Raw genomic sequence first — 10493 nt, forward strand, 5'->3', positions numbered from 1 at the left:
ACATATATATATATATATATATATATATATATATATAAAATAAATGATTAAAAAGCCACTTTTTCCTGGTGTATTCCTTTAAGTATATCACCTTTAATTGTAGGTACTGTTTGAAAAAAGATCTAATGTACTGTATGTCAGTTCAAATAAGTTAAAATAGTCCATTTCCATGGGGTTTACTTACTTTTTCACATGAGTGTACATATTTAATGTGCATGTATATCCTAAACTTGTTTCAGGTTTGGATAGAATAGGATTGGGTTAGAACCTGCGTTCCTTCCATATTTTACTGTTTATGTTCCATTGAGGAGATTTCCCTTAAATCCTGTCCTATAGATGAAACAGGAGGTTAGATAAAATCTTTCCAAAGTATGTGGAATTCCCCTTCTAAGCCTCCTACACACAATGAGACTATCAGACAAATGATCATCCGCTTTTTTTTTTGCATGCTAATCTCATATCGAAAATGAAGCGGTTACTAACATTATGAAAATTCCCATACGTAAGAACAACATTTTGGAAGTGATGTATTGTATTGTATTGTAATATATTCTTTTATCTCTAAGCATGAGTGGTCTTGGTCTTCCAATTTTTTGTATTGAGTAAACAAAAATCATACATTCTGGTATAGTATGCAAACATTTTTCGTGTTTGTCCCTTCAGATAATTTTGCATGAACTGTAGTGATCGGCTCTCGAAAGCTGTGTACTAGTGAACAGATTATCGTGGGGTCGCTCAGAAAGCGGTACTTACCATTTCAACAGTTGACATAAGTGCCTCCTTTGAAATATTTCCCCTCACTTTTTGTCCTAGAGATCATTTTCAAATTTTGGATTTCCATTACTGTGTTTCTGTGACAGTGGTCAAAGGGCAAGTGGAAACTTGACAGATTCTAAAGCTTTCTTACTCCATTCATAACTAGTACAAAAGTCTTAGCTTGACATATGTTTAACCACTTCTCATCCAGCCCATGTATATAAATGGCCAGACAGGTGCAGTGCAGGAACGGGTGGCCGTTTATAAACAGCCTCCGCATTCCCTGCCTGTGCGCGCTCCCTGGGACACCGATCACTGTACAGGACCTGTGTGTGAGGTCCTGATCATGTGATCACCAATTGGCCAATCAGTGATCACATGAATAGTAGTAAACAAGATGTCACTTCTGACATCATTGCTTACTACGTGTGAAATCTGTGAATGATCACAGAGGTCACATGGTACAAGGCTATTCACAACAGCCTTGTACCATGTGACAAGCTGTGACCAATCACAGCTCTCACAGTATTTCTCAATGGCTGCAAGAATGCAGCCAGAGAGAAGAAGTAATGATTGCTTTTACAGCCTTTATGGGTGTAAAAGCAATCAGTGTAAATAAAAAAAAACATCTTCCTCACCCCCCACAAGTAGTACAGTGTCACTATGGTGACACTGTACTGCTAGGGTGATGGTATGTTAAAAACAAAAACATAATAATATAAAAGAATAAAATAAAAATGTAAAAAAATGTTTTAGAAAAATTATAATTTTTGGTTATTAACTAATTTGGGTTATTTTATTTTACTAAAAAGATAGATGAATACATTTTGGCCAAGATTTATGAAGAAAGATTCATTATTTGCTAAATTTTATAAGAAAAAATTTTTTTTTTTCAAAATGTTTAGACTTTTTCATTTATATAGCAAAAAAATAAAAATCCCAGTGGTGAATAAATACCACCAAAATAAAGTTTTATCTGTCTCAAAAAATGCTAAACAATTCATATGGGTACAGTGTTGCATGACCGCGCAATTGTCATTCAAAGTGTGATAGTACTGAAAGCTGAAAAGTAGCCTGGACAGGAAAGGGGTGCAAGTGTCCGGACTTGAAGTGGTTAAAGGGCTCTTTCACACTGGTGGCGGGGGCATTGCTAAAAAAAGGTATGAGCTGTGGTATTCCCGCCTGAAATTCTAACATTATAGCCTGGCAAGGCAATTTTAACTCGGGCTGAAAGGTTTAACAGGTGGCACGCCTGTCAAACCCACCCATGGAGACTAATGGGACCATACAGCAACTCCTAGCCAAATGCTTGGCTTGCAGTTGCAGAGTGGGCTTGCAATGTAAAATTGCCTGAGGTAAGTAAAACAAAAAAGTGAAAAAAAATATAAAACAAAAAACAAGCACCAAGAGGACACAATAGCGCCTTCTGAAAGTCTGCCAGCTGCTTGTATACCGAGCTCTGAAAAGCGGTCCAGATCCAGAGGGCAGAAAGCATTCCCGTCAGTGTTAAAAAGCCCGAAGGGGCCATTTACCAATGCTTTCACCCAAAAATCACATATTTTCCTGTTTGAAATGTATGTGAAAAATGTGTGGATCTTGAGTGAAAGCCTTTTAATAGAACCATAAGTGTTATGTGATAGCATTGTGTGTATTTTTCTCCTCCTCTAAGCTTTACAATATGCAATGTGCTCACTGCTGATCATTACTGTTTCCCATATGAATCATGAGCTGGCTGGAGGTTGGAGCATTAAACTGACATGAATTAGCATTCAGGAAAGTATGATTACCTCCTGAGATTAATGGTTCATGTTTAAAAACTGTCATCATTATTTCCCATTAAATGGGCAGCACAGTGGCTTAATGGTTAGCATTTCAGCCTGGCAGTACTAGGGTCGTGGTTCAAATCCCAACCATGGCACCACCTGCCTGCAGTTTGCATGTTCTCCCTGTGCCTGCGTGGGTTTCCTCCAGGTACTCCAGTTTCCTCCAACACTCCAAAGACATGCTGGTAGGTTAATTGGCTCCTGTCTAAATTGGCCCTAATATGTGTATGTATGAATGTGAGTTATGCAGGTCATACATGCTTCAAATTCCAAACGATTTTTCGTCCGAAAATCGGAAATTTAGTTCGCTCGGTAATCTGATGGTGCCATCATTGATTTCGAAAATCGGCCGACCAAGTCATAAAGTTCACAACATATAACATGCAAAATTTCTGTTCCTACCAGGTCATGGCTCATGCACATATTCTTTTTGGAAAAACGATTGTACGATTTGACCATCATTGAGTCGAAAATCGGTAGTTTTCATGAATTTTCCAACATGCCCGATCACCAAAAAGGGGAGGAAACACGAAAATCGGCCGGTACCATTGACCCACTAACAGAGTGAAAATCATCCGATTATTCTTAGGTTCAATTTTCGGATGAAAAATCAGTCTATTTGCGACCCATGTATGGCTGGCCTTAGGGACCTTAGATTGTACGCCCCTTGAGGGTGTGAATGTACAATACATGTTTGTAAAGCGCTGTGTAAATTGACGTAGCTATAGAAGTACCTGAAATAAATAAAAATGAGCATTGTCTGCCCTGTGTTGGTGTATAATGTCCATTGTATATAAAGACAAATCCTTTTTCTATTCATGTGAAAGCATACAGTTTATGAAGCTGTATTTGTTTATCAGTGTGGCTGAAATAATTATTACTTGCTATTGTTGTTTCCCCACTGACACCTGTTTTTGCTTTAAATTGGCACATTTACCTTTTCATTAACACATGGCCAACACACGCGATGGGGAAGCAATATTTTGTCTGAATTAGTGGCATGTTTTTAAATAATACATGCTGCGCAGCTCAGATTTTAATAGCCTTCTGAAAGGATAAAGCGGGAAAATAATAATCATGGGGTGCAATAATAGAATGGTGTGAGAGTTCTGCTGGGCAGAATCAGACTTTAGTAGGTACATGGCATTAAGACAAATGACAGTATATATTTGTGTAAGCCCTTCATGTAGAGTCATTATTCCAACATATACGTAGAGGTTAATATTTGACTGGACTTTTCCTTGTTTTGTTTATTATACATATACAGATTAGTGAATGCTCCCTGCTACAATCATCTGCATATCACTGAACATGATTATAGGAAACCTTTCAGTAAGCTAACAAGTCTGCAGGAATATTATTATTATACAGGATTTATATAGCACCAATAGTTTGCTCAGCGCTTTATTATTATTATTATTATTATTATTATTAATAATATACAGGATTTATATAGCACCAATAGTTTGCTCAGCGCTTTATTATTATTATTATTATTATTAATAATATACAGGATTTATATAGCACCAATAGTTTGCTCAGCGCTTTATTATTATTATTATTATTATTATTATTATTATACAGGATTTATTTAGCACCAACAGTTCTCTCAGCGCTTTACAATATAACAGGAGACAATACAACAACAATACAGTTCAATACAAGAGGGAAAGGAGGGCCCTGATCCTTGGAGCTTACAATCTAGGAGGGAGGGGCTAGTGGTACAAAAGGTAGTAACTGTGAGGGATGGACTGGTAGGAGGAGTAGAAGATTCCAGTATTAGCTGAGGGCAGGATAGGCTTCCCTGAAGAGAGAGGTTTTCAGTGATCGCCTAAAAGTGAGCAGAGTAAGCGATAGTCTGATAAATTGGGGTAGAGAGTTCCAGAGGATGGGGGAAGCTCTGTAGAAGTCCTGGAGATGAGCATGGGAGGAGGAGACAAGGGAGCTAGAGAGGAGTTTGTGGGAGGAGCAGAGAGGACGGTTTGGGTGATATTTGGAGACAAGATCGGTGATGTAATTTGGAGTTATAAATGGCTTTATATGTTATTATTAATGTTTTGGATTTTATCCGTTGGGCAATGGGAAGCCAGTGGAGGGATTGGCAGAGAGGGGTGGAGGACACTGAGTGGAGGCCAGTGGAGGGATTGGCAGAGAGGGGTGGCTGATAGAGAACGGTTAGTAAAGTGGATGAGTCTGGCAGCAGCATTGATCACATATCATGATAGACTGGAGTGGGGATAGACTGCGACGAGGTAAGCCAATGAGGAGGGAGTTACAATAGTCAAGGTGAGATATAACAAGGGAGTAAATAAGTTGCTTAGTAGTTTCCGAGGTTAGGAACGGGCGTATCTTGGAGATGTTGCGGAGGTGAAGTCTACAAGATTTGGACAGTGATTGGATTTGGGGCTGAAAGGACAGATGGGAGTCTAGGATTACACCTAGCACCCTGGCATGACGGGAGGGACTGATGGTTGTATTATTGATCTTGATGGAGAAGTCAGGGGAGGGGGCACGGGCTGGAGGGAATAGTATGAGTTCCATTTTGGAAAGACTGAGTTTGAGGAAGTGGAGTGACATCCATGCCGATATGTCACTTAGTAGGTTAGTAATGCGAGAGGAGACTGAAGGGGTGAGGTGAGGGGTAGAAAGATAGATTTGTGTGTCATCAGCATAGAGATGGTACTTAAAGCCATGGGAGTTTATCAAGTGACCAAGGGAGGAGGTGTAGATGGAGAAGAGAAGGGGTCCAAGGACAGAATCCATTTCAGAAGTGTCACACAATGCAACATCAATGTCATTTTTCCAAAAAGCTCTACCTTTTGGCAGGTGACCTTGCCTTGGCTGAGATGATGTGGGCTGCAGGCAGGACATTTTCTCAGTCTCCTCTACTCCAGTGACCAGGCTGCAACATTGTAATGTTTTAGTAAGTCAGAGAGGCTGCAGTAGGGGGCTGATCAGTTGTCAGACATTTGTTAACAATGCCAAGTACTGCATCAGGATCCACATAATTGTGTTATTTCTGAATTAGCATCTCAGTCCAGGGAGTATGGACTGAACCTGTATAGTGCATGAACAAAGATGGCCCCATCCTTTCAGAGAGAAAAACAAATAAAAACATTATCAGGGGGAGAGCTCTGTGAGAGTTATTACAAACCTGTAAACACCTGAGTGTTTGTAGCACGAAGCTTGAAGCTCCAAAACACTTAGGGGGAAAAATCAATATTATTCTATGGAGATGGTTCACATCTCCACTCCAAGTCACCTGAAGCTCAAAGAAGTTTTGGAGCTACGTTTTGTGTGCGTTTTTATTCCCATAGAAAAGAATAGAAATGCGCAATTGGTGTGCTTTTGCACATTTTAAGGCATGTTTTGCACGATTTTCTGCTCAATTGAAAAAAATGCAAAAAATTGTAATAATATATGAATAAATAAATGTAAAATAAATACACATATAAATAATCATGATAAATAAAAAAATAACAATATAACTTCTAATCTTAAAAAAAATATATTAAATAAATAATAATAATAATAATTATTATTATTATTATTATTAATAATAATAAAAATAAACAGCCAAACAAAAATACATTATTATTATTATTACTATTATTATTAATAACAATAATAACAACAATAATAATAATAAATTATTGTTACTATTATTTTATTATTTTTTAAGTTTTAAGGGGTTAAGGTTATTTATGGTTATTTTTATTTATTTGTTTATTTATTTTACATGCATTTATTCATTTTTTTATTATTATTATTGTATTTTTTTTTGTTTGGGTTTAGGTGTTAATAATATTAATAATAATAATAATAATAATAACAATAATAATAATAATTTGTTTAATATATTTTTTAAGGGTTGGGGGTTAAGGTTAGAGGTTAATTATTTATTTATGATTACATAGTATTTATGATTATTTTTATTTACTTGTGTATTTATTTATTTTACATTTATTTATTCATTTTATTATTATTATTACCTTAACAAAAAATACATAAATACATAATAAGACAATAATAAATAAAATACTAACCCCAACCCAAACCCTAACCTTACCTTAAAGTGGAGTTACACCTGAAAAAAAAAAATAACAGTCAGCAGCAACAAAAACTGTAGCTGCTGACTTTTGAAATACAGACACTTACCTGTCCCTCGGTCCAGCGGTGTCCTCTCCCAGGCACCGGCATCTTCAGTGTAGGCACCTGGCTGTGACAGTTTGCGGCTTCACAGCCGGGTGCCCACTGCGGATGCGCAAGAAGTGCTGCACTTTGTGAATAGCCCTGTTAGTCTTCTGGGACCTGTCACGTGTCCCAGAAGACTATGGGGAGGGGAGGGAGGACAACTTCCACTTCCGATCGCCTAGGCGATCTCAGCGGAAGTGGGAGCAGGTACATGTCAAATTCTGATACTTGCTCCCCCCCCCCCCCGCTCCCCAAAGATGCCAATCCTTAATGGGGAGCGGGGGACAAAGACTTAAAGCAGAACTTCCCCTTTTAGGTGGAGCTCAGCTTTAACTCTAACCCCTTACCCTTACAAAAAACAAAATAATAATAATATTTAAAAAAGAAATAAAAGCTGATGGAAAAGCTGAAGCAGAAAAGCCTAGCAACAAATGATGCAATAGATGATATTTTTCTCTATTGGCTAATAAAGAAACACCAAAGCCCAAAAATGGCTAAAAACGCTGTATGAAAACAAGCAAAAATGTGAAAAAATGATGGTAAAATGTGCATGGAAAATTGTGCGAGAAACGCTGAAAAATGCTACGCTCAGATGTGAATGGAGTCTTTGTGTTGCAGTAGTTTAGCATGGGGCAGGGGAGCCCGAGTGACATTATTGATTAGTCAATGACATCACCCAGATACCCCTATCATTGTCTTTACGTTTACAACTTGTCAGGATGGGAAATGTCATTCACAGAGTCTTTTGGGAGCACATTGATCCGGTGGTCGGTGTGTTTTGTATTGGCCAGTTGGGATGTGTCATTTATCATGACTGATGTGGATATACTGTATATAACTGAACAGGGGCGGACTGACAACTCATGGGGCCCCCGGGCAATAGAAGATCATGGGGCCCCTGTGTCCTTGCCCAAACTCAAAAAAAGCCTATGAAAAAGGTAAAAGGGGCATCTCATGGGGCCCCCCACTGACCACGGGCCCTCGGGCGTTGCCCGAGTTTCCAAATGGTCAGTCCGCCCCTGTAACTGAATGACACATTTGACAATGGATTTATACCCTGTGACCTTTTATTTTTTTTATAAGTCACCAGGAGTTTTATTATTAGAAGACCTGCTCCCCACTAAACTGTATTTTTTTTATATCTCACAGGGCAGTGGGCAGCTATCCACCCCATTTGCTTGACAATCCTTTGTACAATAGCCTTAAAAACGCTTTGTTTACAAACATACTTCTGAACTGTATTTATTACATTTAATTTGCATTAGTACATGTCCCATGGCAGTGCTCAACTTCCCCATGACCTTTGTTTGACAATCCATTGTCTTTTAGCCTTGAGAATGGAAAGACATGATATTCAAGATTTGCCTCCCATTGACTTCAATGGGTTTCCCATCAGTTTGTAATACTGTGCAGGGGAGTATATAAAGTTCTGAGATTGATGCTGAAAGATGTAAAGTAAAATTGGAAGTTGCATTTCTTAATCACTTGAGTCCTCGGTGCTGTTTTAAAATGGCACAGGTATAGCAGGTATTTTTCCCAGTGCAATTTTAAAATGGCAACAGCGTCAGCAAATCCTTTGAGCTGACGGATGCAACTGTTCAGGGTTAAGCCCACAAGCTGTCAGCTTGGGCACACTGCTTTGGATGGCTGTACAGCACAGCCATCCAAAGTAGTGTGCTTACAGTGAAGCACACAGACACCGCCCCCTAGTAAAACACTCCCTGCACACAGTTAACCCTTTGATCGCCCTTCATGTTAACCCCTTCCTGCCCAGTGCCATTGGTACAGTGTCAGTGCTTTTTTTATCTGATCACTGTATTGGTGTCACTGGGGATGTCAGTGACACCACATCCGTCCCCCCCCCCCCCCCCCAGTGTCAGAATGTCTGTTGCAGTCCCGCAGTCCTGCTATAAGTTGCTTCCATTACTAGTAAAAAAAAAAAATCCAGTATCTAAACCGCCATTTGTAAACGCTATAACTTTCATGTAAACCAATCAATTCACATGTATTGGGATTTTTTAAAGCAAAGACATGTCGCAGAATACATTTTGGCCTAAATTTATGATGAAATTTTATTTTTTTAATTTTTTTACTGGACATGTTTAATAGCAAAAAGTCAAAAATATTGTTTTTTTTTTTCTCAAAATTGTCAGTCTTTTTTTTATAGCGCAAAAAAAAACAACGCAGAGGCGATCAAATACCACCAAAAGCTTAATTTGTGGGAAAAAAGGTTGTAAATTTCATTTGGGTGCAGTGTTGCATGACCGCGCAATTGTTAGTTAAAAGTGATGCAGTATTGTAACGCAAAATAATGGCCTGGTCAGGAAGGGGGGTAAATCCTCAGGAGGGCAAGTGGTTAAATAGGTGATGTGATCTGTGGATTCATAGCAGTATGGAAGGGCTGGATCAGGTCTCCACTGATCTGATTTAGACCCCAAATGAAGACATGTAAATTGTAAAAACAATATATATATATATATATAACAGTGCTAAAGGCAGCCACTGCATTTTTAAGGCAAATGTCCATGTGCTCTCCCACATAGAAATATCCATACAAACCTGCTGTTATCAGAATACACAGATCAGCCACTGCTTCTAATTGGCTGCATCTGCTAATCGACTGAAAATGTTCCATGTTCTTTAAATAGAAGTTTAAATTAAACAATCGACTTCTGTCAAGCAGTGAAGTCCACACACAGATAGAAATTTGGCTGTTCCTTGCTTTTTTATTTTATTATTTCTAATGGCCAATGTTTGGCCAATTTTATTTTTTTTATGGCCAGTATATAGCCAGATTTAGTTTAAGTCTTTTATTGAAAAGCATGTATACCAGATGCTTTTTCATATTAGCAATAAAAATGACTTATGTGTGAACTTTGAAGAGTGTATGCAAATATTGTCAGAATATTGAGTCTGCTGGGGCTGTTGACATCCCATCCAAGATGGCGGCTCCCAGCAGCAGTCTCAGGGCTTTTGGACATCTGGGAGGCTTTTACAGGTAAAGAACATAAAACCGATTGAATGCACATATGATCTTATGGGAAGATTGTTGTTGAAATGAATTGTCCGGTGACAGGGTTCCTTTAAAAACAAAAAGAAAATATACTGGTTGATTAACTAATCAGAGCTTAATTGTAAATAGCTATGCTGTATTTTGCAGGTCATTTAAGAAAAAACATGAAACCTGGTTATTCAGCCACCACCCTGAATTCAACCAACGATACGCTTTGCGACCCTGATGGCGCTGCACAGGAAAAGCTGACTGAAGTTACACAGACTATTACAAAATATTAACCTGATAGAAATGTACATTTTTTTTCTTTTTTTCTATATTCTCTATACAATATGTAATTATAAATAAATTATTATTGTAAATATACAGTTTCTATTGCACTTTATTCAAAGAAAAGGTGAAATATTTGATTTACATTCAAACACATTCACAATTTTGTGTATTGTACAATGAACAAACATAAGCACAATTATAAGTTATCCAATGGACAGGAGGAGGCAAACAAAGCTGTAAAGCTAACCCAGGAAACACTGATGTCACCTTACTAGATGGGCATTGTGTCAGAGATGTGTCCGGTTTAAGAAAATTACACATTCTATGGCATGCAAAACTGTTCATATACTGTATGCATATTTATGTTTCAAAAAATTTGAATGATTTCAGGTAGTTTGACAATACACAAATATGTGTGTGAAGGTTCTCATTTA

The 10493-nt window shown here is 37.9% G+C and overlaps 1 protein-coding gene across 1 annotated transcript in view; it reads left to right on the forward strand.

The window, feature by feature from the left end:
• SHISAL2B (shisa like 2B) overlaps positions 1–10150 on the forward strand; it is a 96697-nt gene extending 86547 nt beyond the window's left edge. The window contains exon 3 of the mRNA XM_089653441.1: positions 9934–10150. Within this exon, the coding sequence (XP_089509567.1) occupies positions 9934–10067 (134 nt within the window). The 3' untranslated portion in view covers positions 10068–10150. The remainder of the gene's footprint in view (positions 1–9933) is intronic.
• The last annotated feature ends 343 nt before the right edge of the window (positions 10151–10493 follow it).

Source organism: Staurois parvus, unplaced genomic scaffold (genome assembly GCF_062004578.1).
Source record: "Staurois parvus isolate SC_StPar_1 unplaced genomic scaffold, SC_StPar_1.0 ptg000714l, whole genome shotgun sequence".
Classification (NCBI taxonomy): domain Eukaryota; kingdom Metazoa; phylum Chordata; class Amphibia; order Anura; family Ranidae; genus Staurois; species Staurois parvus.